At 39.1% G+C, this 14447-nt stretch overlaps 1 protein-coding gene across 2 annotated transcripts in view; it reads right to left on the bottom strand.

The window, feature by feature from the left end:
- The window catches only part of CUL3 (cullin 3), a 95283-nt gene extending 81697 nt beyond the window's left edge, over positions 1-13586 (bottom strand). For both annotated transcript variants that reach the window (XM_035006997.1, XM_035006998.1), the window contains exon 1: positions 13383-13586. In XM_035006997.1, coding sequence (XP_034862888.1) covers positions 13383-13448 — 66 coding nt within the window. In that variant the 5' untranslated portion in view covers positions 13449-13586. The remainder of the gene's footprint in view (positions 1-13382) is intronic.
- Between the last annotated feature and the right edge of the window lie 861 nt (positions 13587-14447).

Genomic DNA, 14447 nt, shown 5'->3' with positions numbered 1-14447 from the left:
TTCCCTAAATCAAGCAAGTCCAAAAACAATATACCAAAGGAAAAGGGCTTCAAGTGCAGGTTCTTACATATGCATGCTTTGGTCTTGGCATCAAGCAAACATGTCAGTAACAGTGGCAAAATAATTATGTTACTGGTGAACTTTAATTTCTCATTCATCCTTGGTACAGAATACATTAACTAGCAACAAAAGTTAAAAGGACTAAATGTTAAACTCTAATATCATCAATATGTTAACCATAAAAACATCAACCTATACTTTACTTAAAGGCCTTAAGACTGTACTTTTTTAAAAAAGTAGTAATGTACTTTTAAAGTAATATTCTAAGTTATTCAAGCAGGATTTTAAACTCATTGATGAAACTGATTTCTTTAGGTTCCATTAATTGCAAATACACTCAGGAAGGAATTTTGTTAATAATGCTGCAGCAAAGCAATAACACAATAAAATGCGCGCACGTGCACACACACACACACATTTAATGTCTGCTAATTATTAGGCATATATGGTATTCTGCTCCAACAAGTTCAAGTATAAAATGATCAGCAGGGAAGGTAAACTCATTTAGCAAGAAAAGAAACAAAAGCTCTTTTTAAAAGAAAGATATAATTAAGCATTCTTAAATGCTTATGGTTTAATGAGACTTTTAAAAACCAAATCAGGACTTTAATTTTTAAAAATGACCTCCAACCCCTTGCCTCTTCCTAATCCAGGATTATAATTTCCTCATTAGTAAGTATCAATAACAAAAATAATCCTAAGTCTTTATTTTCTTTCAAAACATTTTTGATTATTCATCTACATTATTTCAAATGATACAAAAACAACCTTTAAAATGCCTGAATTGGGGGATGCCTGGGTGGCTCAATTGGTTAAGCAACTGCCTTCGGCTCAGGTCATGATCCCAGGGTCCTGGGATAGAGTCCCACATCCAGCTCCTTGCTCAGCAGGGAGCCTGCTTCTCCCTCTGCCTGCAGCTCCCCCTGCTTGTGTTCTCTCTCTCTCTGACAAATAAATAAAATCTTTAAAAAAAAAAAAAAAAAAGGCGTGAATTTGAAAGGGTATCAGTTTATTATATACTTACACATCTTGAAGGTTCTGTAATAATCAAGAGTTGGAGAGAACTACAGCATAAGCCAATTAAAACTAAAACGAAGAGAAGTGTATTCTTCACATCCACTATATACAAAGCACAAGAAGTCTTTAGTCCCCTGTGAATATTTTCGACAAGAAATTTAGAACAGGGTGGGTGGGGGAAAAGGGTGAGAATTTGAAATTCCAAGCGATTCAGAATGACATAGCTAGAAAAAAAATAAACAAGGAAAAATGCTTGATCTCAATTTTGAGCTTCAGCCTCAAAAAAAAGTTGCTCTGGTACAAATATTTGAGGAATGGCAGTATTCTAGTCAGACACAACTAAGCCATAAATTATGTAAGGAAGCTCCCTTCCAGATTAGAAGTGCCCCAGAGTAATATAAAGTCTCTCTTCCTTTATTTTATTGTACCCTTTATAATACATGGCACAATGCCTAGGTGACTTCCAAAAAATATGATTTGAATGTGGTCCAGTTACAGTTAATGATGATGAATCTTATTTGATGACCAACTATACAATGACTTGTAACATCTGTAAGCATTCCATTTATCCATCAGTTGATCTTTAAGCAACCTCAACCATCAAAAATATAACCAAAGACCCAAGTGTTAAGGAAAACAGTACAATGGATACATTCAGACTTGCACAAGTTATTTAACTTTCCAGAATTTACTTTCCTCACATGCTTGTGGCAGAGTAGGAGATGATGATGTACTGTGTGGCAATTAACAAAATCTGTGAAAGCATCTGGCACACAGCACTTGTTCAATACATTCGTTTCTTTACTACACAAAACTGACATACAGCCTTACTTAATGACTTAACCCGAATGTAAAGCTGAGACTGATATTTGTTTAAATGGTTTTTCTGTGGTTACAGTGGACATCAGATGGGAGCAGAACTGTGTTGCCAAAAGTAATAAAACTGATGTCAAGGGAGCAGAGAGAAAGATTATCAATTAGAAAAGCACAGGAGCCTGGGATAATTCTGGGAAATCACAAACTAAGTCTGATCTACATTCATTTGGACTCTAATATCATTATGCAACAGTAACATTTATAATGAGAAAGCGAAATCATCAATAGAAAGTTCAATTATAATCTGCATTTCAGTCCTCAGCATGAGCAGGCTGTTCAAAAATCAATTTGAAAATTTGGAACAAATTTTTTTTTCAAATACCAAGGATCAAACTTCCAGATTAGCCTATTAAAGTCACAACTGACTTGAGCAGACAATGTATTTCAAATATATCTCTCAATGAATGACTTTTGCTTATATGAAAAAAGGTATGTGTAACATGGTCTGATGATAATCACAGTAAGATGCAATTTTAAGTATTCTCACTGAAGCAAGACGTTTGTCACTGTCCTACTGTTGGTGCTGTTTCTGCTAATGAAAGAAGAGAGGCCACCTACTGGGCACCCTGAAACACATTTTATCCAGAGAATACAATATTCATCTTGACTGGAAATCTTCAAACATTATAACTAGAGACCTTCCCTATCAAGAGAAATACTTTATATCTAAGTGCACGTTTGAATTCCATGTTTTCATCCTATAATCTAAAATTATTAATTTTAATAAAAAGTGACTATTTTCTTCTCTTTAGCTTAGATAACTTTTTTTTAAATGGGTAAACCCTGTTTTTCTAAAACTATGATAATGTGTAAAAAGCTCTACAAATTATAGTTTACACTGGAATCAGCTACACACAATCCAAAGGAAGAGGAAAAAAAAATGTGAAAAAGTATAAATTACCAGTTAGCTTTGTCTTTGAATGAATCTAACTGTAACCAAATGTGATGATAGCAAACGGCCAAACTATGAAATTATTACAAAAATCTGGTATCAAATCTGCTCAAAATTTCTCTAAAACTACCAATTCACACAAAAAAAGAGTATGCAAAAACAAAATTTCCACTGCTTCATACTACTGTTTAGCCATCATAACTGAAATAAACTATTTTAAAGAAAATTCTAAATCCAAAAGATAGGTAGGTGACTTTTACAACACCACACAAAATGTTTTATGCCACAGGAGAACACATCAGCATTCCATTCCTAGACTTATGTATAAATTTAAATGAAATTTTTAAGAGTTGGAATGAGCCTAAGATAACCACAAATTAAAGCTCATTTTACAAATGAGGAAACTGAGGCTAAGTGGCTTAGCCAGGATCACACAGCTAATTAGAGCAATGAAGAAATCCAAACATCCTAAACTAAGTGTCCTTCCGCTAACCCCAGGTCAACTCAAGTCACCTGGGTGCTTAATATTAAGGTGTCTTTTTATAATTGAATGGGCTAATGTTAACAACACCGAATTATTATGGCTATATTCATGTTTCAGTTCAGTCTAGAGAAAAGAGCCTTTAACTTAAATCAGGCTTCTAGTCATGGTTCTTCTGTAAATTCAAGTCCTGAAATTTTCCCTTGGGTAAATCATCTTCTCTAGTCCTCCCTTTCCTCATCTATTAAGTAAGATTGGAACAGTAATCTCTCAAAATCCCTTTTAGTGTTTAAAAATTAAAATATGAATACAAACAGGAGCAGATAGATTACTTGTTTATTTGGCTAGGGATAGCATTCACCAAACAAAACCAAAACCAAAACCAAACCCAAACCCACACTTCTTTCATGTCTCATTTGCATACACCATGAGAAAAAGTGAATTATTTTAAAATACCTGATCCTTGTGCTTCAAAATTCGTTTTACTGCTTAACCTACTTCTTAATGTGTTCTCAAAAACAAAAATTAAAGATATTAAAGTATTTTAACATGTTAACTTCAAAGAATCACTTTTTAAAAAATATATACTTAATAAAACAAATTTCTATTAATTGAAAACGTTAAAAAAAATGTGCTATCTGCCTTAAAAAGAGAAAGTGTTAACTCACAAATATGTCAACTAATGTCTTTCTTATAGGTTATGACTTTGCCTTATTCAAATTAATATACACTAGGATACCCTTAAGTAATTCATATACTCAAATTTTACTGAAAATATACTTCATTGATTCAAAGTTCTTAGTAACTTTTATTCTCTTATGAGAGGTGCATTTACCTTGAATCTAGAGAGGCTTACACTTGCAAAAGCTCCTTCCAAGGGCCAAAAACTAATTCTGAATTCTTTTTATAAAGAGTACTGCACTGTATAAGCTTTAGGGCCCCTGGATCTGCCCCTGGCTAATAATCTGAATGGCAATCGTAGAATTAATTTTCCAGTATTTTTCTAATAAGAAAGTAAATGTTTCAGAATCTAGCAAGTGCTTAACAGAATACAATTAGGCAGTGTGGTGTAGTGGGAAGAATACGAATTTTTTAATAGATACACCTGGGATCTAAATTCCAGCTCTGCCCTTTCTTAGGTGGACATGTAATATTACACATACCTTACTAGGTCTCTCTGAGCCTTAGATTTAAAACAGTAACAACATCTAAAGGTTGTAAAGATTTCAGATAATTGTAGTTCAAAGCACCTAAAACACAACCTAACATAAGGTAGACCGTCAACAATTTGTTGTTACTAATGTTACAAAGCAATTTCTCACACTATCTATAAATTGGAAAGGAAAAGGGAAAAAATTTATCATGATTACTTTCAAGAGGATAGGGCAAATAGATGAGTAAGATTGCTCAGTTAAGAGCTGCTTCAGATAAGAATGACTTGGAATCACTATGTTAAAGAATTCCTCTTAGCAATGAGGCCTTGCTTTTATAGAAAAGTATCTCTAAAGAAGCTTGTATTTTCTTCAAGTAAAGATATTCCTGTGAAGTCTTTATTCATTTGCTTAGCAGTAACCTTTCTCATTTAAAGAGTAAATTTGGATCCATTCCTTTCTCAGTGGTAACAAGTACTAAATGAATGAAAGCCAAATTAAGAAGTTTTACTTAACTACATTTTCAACTTCAAACTGACTTAAAAAAATAAAGGAATGCTTTCTAGTACCAAAAGTGCTGAATTAGGGGTTAAGGCAACTAAAGAATCAGTTCTCAATTTACTATTACTTGTCTCAACTTGGGCAAGCAGGACTCTCCTCAACTCTAAAAAGGCTGGATTTTAAAAGCAGTGGTTAATAGAACTTTTCCATAATGAAATCTTTTATACAAATGGCAACTTCCGAAAAGCTTTAAATAACAAGAGAAGGAGATTTCTGAAGATACCCTAATTCCACTCCTATGCCTCCAGGGTCCTGGAGACTCTCTACAAGTTTGAAAATAACTGTCCCACATGAAACATAATACACTTTTAGTTGAAAATTCTGACTTTATGATTAGAAAATTCATTCAAATGTCTCAGTGATGCCACTGTTTATTAGAAAGCACTTTCTGACGTTTCTTTTAATCCTCACAACTAATCTGTGAGAAAGATTGCTACAGTTCCCATCTTAAAGATGAGAAAACAAAGTAAGAGTGTATTAGTTCGGGCGCCTGGGTGGCTCAGTTGGTTAAGTAAATGCCTTCGGCTCAGGTCATGATCCTGGAGTCCCGGGATCGAGTCCCGCATCGGGCTCCCTGCTCAGCAGGGGGTCTGCTTCTCCCTCTGCCCTCTTCCCTCTCATGCTCTCTCTCAAATAAATAAATAAAATCTTTAAAAAAAAAAGTGTATTAATTCATGCATTCAACATTGTCGGATACTATTGTGCCGCACTGACAAAGATCAATACAAAAAGACTTGATGCCTCCTCTAAAAAAAAAAAACAATCTACATCCTAATAAAGCAGATACAGACTATTCTTTGAAGACTCTGGGATATGAAGAAAAATAGTACGGTAGTTACCATGACAAGGAAGACAGGAAAAGAACATCTTCCTTCTCTGAGACCTGAGGGAAGGCAATGAAAATGAGTAAAGATACAGGTTAAAGGCTACAAATGAAAGGGAAGAAAGCTGAAGGAACTTATACAAGATAACATTAGCTTTTCACAGTGAAGCAGTAGTTAAGTTTCTGGAAGAAGACAGATAAGAGAATTCTCAATAAAGAGCTTAAGGACAGTGATTAAAGTTTGGAATAACTCACACAGGAAAAGAGAGAGGGAGCTTACCAGGGACACACACAAAAAAACTGCCCAGAGGCCCTGGGAGTCCAGCTTAGATACCACTATCTTCAATTTTCCCCAGGAGTGCACAACAGCCTAAAAAATATAAGCAGTGAAGGTAGATGGGTGGAATGATCACTTTGTGCTATTTCTGGCCTTGCTCTAGGGAGGTAGTAAAAATAAAGAGGCAACTAGTGACAGGCATCATGGTCTGGGAGAATGAAAGGGGTCTTCTTGAGGTCTAAGAGCACATTAATGTGAGAAGGAAACAAGCAACACGTAGGATAGAATAATAACAACAACTGGCATTTATTTACAATGCCTACTTTGCACCAGGCACTATTCTAAGAGCTTTACATGTATTAACTCTATTCTTAAGAAGTAGTGCTATTGTTTTCTCCTTCTTACAAAGGAGGACAGAGATTAAGTGATTTGCTCATTATTACATCTAATAAATGAAGAAGCTAGGATACAATGCAATACTGGAGTTTAAGATTTCTAAAGCAATGGAATGACAAGCTCTAAGACAGAGTGAAGACCTCTGTAGTAAGAAGAGGCCAGGTCTGTGATCATCCTTGTATATCTAGTGCCTGACCTCCAGTAGGAACACATAATAAATGTATTTTAAATTGAATGAATGACCATGCCACACATAGTGGATAAAATTAAAATCTGAACTGGAAAGAATGTCTGTGAGGAAGGTATTAAATTCTTGAATGATTGAAGGAACATGTGTAAGAAGTTAGGAGACAATCATAGGGAATGCACAAAAGAACAGTTCACAAGGGCCAGAGCCACAAAAGAGGATGATGGATGTGGTAATAAATTGTCTCTGGGACAATGATTCAAGGATTACAAGGAAAACAGACACCTCAATTTAAGAAGATAAGCCAGTATTCTCAGGGTAAAGCCAGGTCTCAGATGAAAAGGCGGCAGAGAATTCTGAGAACAGGCTGAAGATACAGGAGAATCAATCTGCAATGAAAGTAGATCAGAGTGGACAGCTGAACAGGCTGGGAAGAAGGAATCATGGTGGATGGAGTAAAAGAGAGTACAACTAGTTAAAGACTGGGCCACAGATTTAGTCTTCTGAAGATCAAACCAAGGTTACTGTCAATGCAACTATCTTTACTTTCAAGTCATTATTGTTTCAGGGGACTACGCTGACTTCAAATCATTAATGACCGATTACATCTTAAGACTTCACTTACAGCTGCAAAAACAGTTCAAACATTTCAGATTAGTAACTTGCATCAACTTTCCCAATTAATCAATTACTGTGGTTTCACTTAAAGGATTAGTTTCTCATTTAATCATTCACTAACCACCCACACTGTCTAACACTGTGCTAAGTGTTTTGTGGTTCAAAAGGGTGTCTGGTGTAAGTTTGGGCAGGGACCACAATCTGGTTCACGAGCGAAACAAAAAAAGGGAATGGAAGAGAAAGGGAGGAAATGAAGAGAAGCAAAATGTATTTTTAGATGAACATTTTACATACATATTAGAATGTACACACCAAATGAATGTTTTTATTCTTTCAATAAAGTTACCTAAGAAATGACATACTTACTGCAATGATTACATAAGAATCATTATTGGAACTTCTGTTTTTGAATCTACCCCCAAGAACCAGCAGCATTCTTTTCAAGTGCCCCAGTGGTACCAAAACTTTATCCTTTGAGACTGACTTCTAAGTGTGGTTCAAATTGGCCCTGCAGGCTTTTCAAAACGAAAAATAGTACCAAAAAATGGCAGCATCACTAAAATAAGCATACACTATTACAATGCAACTACCTGCAAAAATACTACTCCATTTTAACATTTAAATTGTGGCATAATCATGGCTAAATGGTGGTATTAACCACAGCTCTGTGCTAGGTAGTGTTCTAATGCTTTATTTTCTTTATCTCACAACAACCCTGTAAGGTAGGTCCTACTGGTAATTTCATTTCCGAGGAGGAAACTGAAGCTAGAAGGGGTTAAGTAACTTGTTAATGACGATGCAGCTAGTAAAAGGTAGAAATGACATTCAAAATCTGGCAGTCCAAAGCCCACCACACTCTATTACACTCTCAGTCTATTTTTTAGTCATACTCCTAACACAGACATATATAATTATAAATAAGGAAATTAAAATCACCTCTATACTCTAAAGGAAAATTCCCTTAAAGACTATCCCTAGTTTTATTCTTAATGAGTAGTCAAAGAAATGCAAACTAAAGCATTAAAGTACTATTTTTTCACCTATGAAATTAAAGATATAAAATGTTGGCTAAGACACTGCTACACAGTAGAAATACAATGATACAACCTTGACAGGTATAATTAATTCACTTTAGAGCCGGATTAGGATCCCAGTTCTGCCACTTACAAGCACAGTGACCTGAAGCAAATTTCTTAGGTTCTCAAAGCCTCCTTTATAAAACAGATGATAGTAGTAGTACTCTATAGAATTGTGCAAATGAAGTGAGCGTACATACACAGAGAACAGTGTGGGGGGCCCATGATAAGCATTCACTGAGTGTTAGCTATTATTATTCCTACCTTTCTGGAGGCCAACTGGCAATATGTATCAATTTTGTTTGGCTTAGTAACTCCATAATCATGGACAGGCCCAAATAATCACAGTTGCATTATCTATAACAGAGGAAGTATGGATTAACTGGAATCGATCAAAATACCCAGCAGTAGGGAAATGGTTAAGCAAACTGAGGTACCACAGAGTACTTGTCTTTACAAATCATATCCTTAATATATTTAACGTGAGAATACTCTCTTTTTAAAAAGCAGTTTTAAAATAATATAGTACCTCAATTTTACTGGGTGCTCACAAGTGTATGAAAGATTAAAAGAAAATACATCAAAGTGTAAATATTGCTTATTTCCAAGCAGTAGGGTTAGAGGTGATTTTAATTTCCTTATTTATAAATTTAGATACTTAAGTTTTCTATCATGAATATGCATTACTTTTATAATTAGAAAATCTACTAAAATGAATTCATTGCTTTGACAAATGACTGAATAGTTTTCACAATACACTGATAGACACTAATTGCAATTCCTAGTATACCTGTGATTTGTCCTTAAGTAACACCTTTGCTTTTTTGCTACATTTACAATGAATAAATGAGGTGTTTTCAAACTTGCATTATTTGAAATTACAAATTGTCCAGTAACTTTCACAAAAATTAAACAAAATTATTAACGAACATCAGATGATTGATCTTCAATGAAAATAAGAGCAAAAAAATTACTGAAAGTTGGGAGCAATTTAGAATACAAAGGGAGGGCATACTACTTTTTTTTAGTCTTTACTGTATAACCTTCACAAACTAGAGAAATGCTATTATTAGCTACATTTAATGAATGAATGATGTACAAACAAATGAAGCTTTCTCTATCTTGTCTCAATGAATGACCTTATTTAAAAGGCCAAATTCTCCATTATATTCTATAAATAGTTTCAAATTCAATACTGGTACTAATAATTTTCCAGGCTCCCCTGAACTGCTATCTAGGGAGACAATGCAAAACATAACACCTTATAGGTAACTACTTTATGCTTTTGTTTTTTAACTTCTAAACCCAGAGAGGTACTAGCAGTTACAACATAGCTGGCTGTCCTGAAACTATTAAACAGAAAGAATCAGTCTAAGTGTAAGCAACACTATAATGAATCTGTTATAACTTACTCCATAATTTCTCTATGTGATAGAATGAAAAATAAATGTAGTTAATCCCCCCCCATGTGATTTGCAAGACTATTATTCAGCTTTCAGCTTTCCTGTACATAGTTCAGGTAGTCCTAGACAACAATTACTTCCTCTGAGGACGAGAAATCTATTATGAAGATCAAAGCCGTTCCCCCAAATCTAGCAAATTTTACTATAGCTAGGAAAAACAAAAACATTAACTGTCCCCAGGTGTCACTAAACTCTTGTGTTCTTAATAAGTACATCACAAATGATCTTAAAACTCATCTCTTTGTAACGTCATTCACTTTGTGGTTTCCATCTAACAATAACCTCCACATCACTCACTGTCCATGCTGCACACGTGGAGCTCCATGAAGCTCATCTAGGATTATGGAGTGGACATCACAACCAAAGATTCTGCATCATGATTTAGCATGCTTCTGTAATAACTGAAACCACTTCCAAATCACACTCTAAAGACAATCACTTTCACAATAGGACTCCTAAACTCTGTGAAGGCTAAGTCAAAAACGAGTATCAGAAGAGAGACCAGTTATTTTCAAACATATCCCCTCCAACCCAACCAAGTGTTTCAAGTCCATGTGGACAAAACCCATGTGGAAAGTACAGATGGTAAGGAATGGCTTTTCAAAGATAAGGACAAAAGGTTCACCTGACAGCAACCAATCTTACATAGTGGAACAAAAGCTCAGGTGTGAGACATTCGGCCACAGCAAGGAAAGAAGAGCAGGAACTTCTTGGGGCAGCACTCTGATCCAAATCCGTATAGGTTCCAGGAGTTTTGCAACTACAGCCTCCTTCCTTAAAAAAAAGTTTTGTGGCCCTTGCTGTTTATTTTGGGTACCAAAAAAAAAAAAAAAAAAAAAAGATGTGAAATGACATATATTTTGTGCAGTGCAGGAAAGCTTACAAACTAGATAAACTCTAACTCCATCAACAATTTTTAAAGCCAGAAAGTCCCTATTGTTTTCCGTCTTAAAAAGAACTAATTTCTCTTAATCTTATGAAAAGTTCTACTTAAAATGCAAATTGTGCATAAAACTGTGGTATGGCATAACCTTACTCTCGTGAACAATGATGAAACGGACACTTAGAATATATATTCAAAACACTAAAAAGAACCTGATTTTACTGATGGGACTATATCTGGAATAGGCTTACACATCTATAGAATAACTTGTAAGTTCACTCACCATTCTATTTTGCAATGAAAACAAAACAACCTCAAAACATATTTTTACACTTTTTACGCATCAATTTTATAAAACAGAATCTGAAATGAGCACCCGAGACCTTTGGTTAAACTACAATTTTCTTAAACTACAGTACCTATAGTGAATGTCCAAAGATTAATGCAAAATACTACACCTGTAAATACTGTACATATGTACACACACAAACACTATTTTTTCTTTATGGGATACTATACATTTACTACTAGGAGACTGCTAACCTGGATGAAGAGAAATTTTGAAGGTCTGTAATTACTCAAACATTTACCAAGGGGTAAGTCAGTGAAATATCGTACCACTGAGGTATATATACCTATTCTTAATGAGGGCTCAAGGTACTAGGACTTAAAAATTTATATATTAAAAAATATAATGATTCTTTTCAGTGGAGACTACTTAGGAAGATTAAAACTTACAAAATAATGAAAAATTATGCTTTTAAAAATTAGCAGATACTAAACTGAGTATCAAACACTAGTCATTTACAAACTTCATTAAAAGATTTTAGAATATCTTAGATGGCAACAAGTTATGGACAGAAAAAGGTCCAAATTAGCTCACAACCATAAACACTACTTAAAAAAAAATCAGTTTCAGCACTATGTGCTAATCTATCATATATTATACTCTTTCACGAAAGGACTAATGAAATTCTCTCCTGCTTCTCCCAATAATATACAACATCCAGAAAGAAGGGATCTTGATTCTTCAAGCTGTACTTATTCCATGCCCCTAGAACAGTGCCTGGCACACAGTACTCAGTATTTACTGAATGAATGAGGGAATGAAGACCAGGTAGGAACAGGTAAACCTAAAGAGATGAAAAGCTGATCGCACTTAAAGGTACAACTGGTTAATCACAATATTAACAAAAATGAGTTAATGTCAAATGTGAGCTATTCCACATTTTAGTAATAAATCTGAATTAGAAAAACTCAGACCAACAGTAAATTTTCCCTAGAAAACTTGTATAAAACTATTTAAAATTCTTAATTCTAAATTCTGCTAAAAACGTTCACAACCGATTTAGCAGCAAAGCTAATATTACTCAAAAATTCATAAACCCAGCTCACTTCATTATAAGGGAAAACACACTAATCGACTTCATTAGTTCTCTTCTGTATTAGTAAGTCTTCCCTCACTGAAAATTACACTTCAGAAAACGCATGCTTAAAAAAGTGAATTCAAACCCCACCTTTCCCCTTCCCAAGACCTGTTCATCATTCCAAGACATTCAAGATCTTTCTCTCGTTTTACGGTTCTAAAACCTTCTGTGCAATTGCTAGTTGGTCTATCTTGACGTCTACCTGTTACTGTAGCGACGTGACCAGGTACGTCCAGTTTGTTACAAGAGTGCATTTTAATTGCTTGCCATTGGCTATCTGAGTCAGGTACGACATCCAAAGTTATACTCTCCACACTAAATACTGCAAGCCTATGACTCAACGTAATGCTAAAAAAGAAAGTTTCTCAACAGAACACGTTTGCTGTCACTAAAACCTAGAGTAGAGCACCTCGGGGTGGTGACTACTCATTCTTTCGGGCTTCCATGGCTAAGAAATGGAGAAACAATTGTCCAATGTGTTCTCTCCTGCTTCCCCTTGACCCTCCTCCGAGTGGCGAGGCAATTCCTGCATAACAGAGTTTGTAAAGTGCTTTGGAAGCCTGTGGATGAGAGACTATAAATACAGCTGATGGTATTAGTCCGTTGTTACTACTGAGCACTACACGGAACCCCTGTCACTGCGTCGCGGGTAGGCTGGTGGCAAAGCCCTGAGGAGGGGAAAGAGAGGGAGAGAGCAGTCCAGAAGGTCTGGCTGGCCATCTTTCAGACTAGGTTATTTTTTAAACCGGAGCGAGACCACACGTGGAAAGTTACACACACGCCCATACACGGAGGACTTCCCCAGTCCTCGTCCCTGCAGGTCTGGTGGTCCCGGGAAGCGAGCAGGGAGAGGAGTCCTAGCGGCTGGGCCTACACCCCAGGAACGTGCGAAGGTGCTGGGACCGGCCAAGGGGCCCCGGCCGCAGCCGACGCCCGCTGGCTGGCCGGAGGAGCAGCTCCCGGCGGGTGCGCGGCGCCGGATTTGGGCGCCGGGCGCGGGGAACGGCCCGGGAGGGCGGCCGCGCCGGGGCCCCGCGCCGCCCCGTTGCCGGGAAGGCTCGCGCCCCGCGGCCGGCGGCGTGGGGGAGGGGAGGCCGGGCCTGCGGCCTGTTGGGGGAGTTCAGCCCGGGCCTCGCGTGCGGCTCTCCGCCGGGCCCCCGGCCCTGGGGTCCCAGGCGCCGAGGAGAGACTCACCGGAAAGGCCCGGATCCGCATCTTGGTGTCCTTCCGGCTGCCCGTGCCTTTGCTCAGATTCGACATGGTGCTCGTCCCCTCCCGGCGGCGGCTTCGGGTCGCACTCCGAGCGCCGGTGTCACATTTAAGGCGGGCGGGCAGGCGAGGGGCTACGCTGGGGGCGGCGGCGGCGGCGCGGCCCCCGGGCTGGGCTGGGGAGCTGGCCGGCCCCTGGGCGGCCGCGGCGGGGGCGGCGGCGGCTCGGGCTCGGCTGGGGGGCTGCGCTGGCGCGGCGGCTCCGCGGGGTGCCCCTCACGCCCGGCTCGGCTCCCTTTATCGCGCTCCTCCGCGATGGCGGCGGCGGCGGCGACGGACAAACATCTCACTGCGCAGGCCGAACGTCCTCCTCCTTCTCCTCCTCCGCCTCAGCGAGACGAGATCCGGCCCAGAGGGTGGAGGGGGGAGGAGGGAGGGAGGAGAGCCGGAGAGTGGAGAGATTGGGGGGAGGGGGGTGGGAGGACGGGAGGGGGAGGCGGGCGGCAGCGGCGGGGACGCTCAGATCTCGCGAGAAGAGAGCGAGCGCGCTGCCGCGGACTGGGCGGGGCGAAGCCTGGGAGCGGGAGGGGTCAACAGAAGGGGAGGAGGGGAACGGGGAGTTGGGGAAGTGGGAGGGACCAGCGGGGCGGGGAGGTGGGAAAGGGGCGGGGCTGAAGGCGGGAGGAGAAAGCTGCCTTTTTGAAAGGGGAGCGTCGGAGACGGGGCTATGGGCGGAGGTGGTTGCTGATTGGTGGAGCGCAGCGGGGTGGGGGGGGTCCTGGTCACGTGGACGGAGTGGGCGGGGGAAGTTCAGAGAGCCGGAGCGGGACAGTAGTGGGCTGGGCCGGGTTGGGCCGGGTTGGGCCGGGCCGGGGCGGGGCCGGGCAGGGCCCGGCCAGGCGGGAGGAGGGTAGTCTCGGGGAGGAGCTTAGGGGTGCTGGGTGGTAACAGTCCTAGAACTGGTTCTGTGCTTTTCTAGGGCATGTGAGCTAGGGAGGGGTGCTTGAGCAGAAGCCAAAGAGTTTGTGCAGGAGTTACCTGCAGTTGTTA

This window comes from Mirounga leonina, unplaced genomic scaffold (assembly GCF_011800145.1).
Source record: "Mirounga leonina isolate KUSES-001 unplaced genomic scaffold, KU_Mleo_1.0 Mir_151, whole genome shotgun sequence".
Taxonomy (NCBI): domain Eukaryota; kingdom Metazoa; phylum Chordata; class Mammalia; order Carnivora; family Phocidae; genus Mirounga; species Mirounga leonina.
The sequence above is the reverse complement of the archived record's forward strand: the minus strand, read 5'-3'. Positions and strand labels throughout refer to the sequence as shown.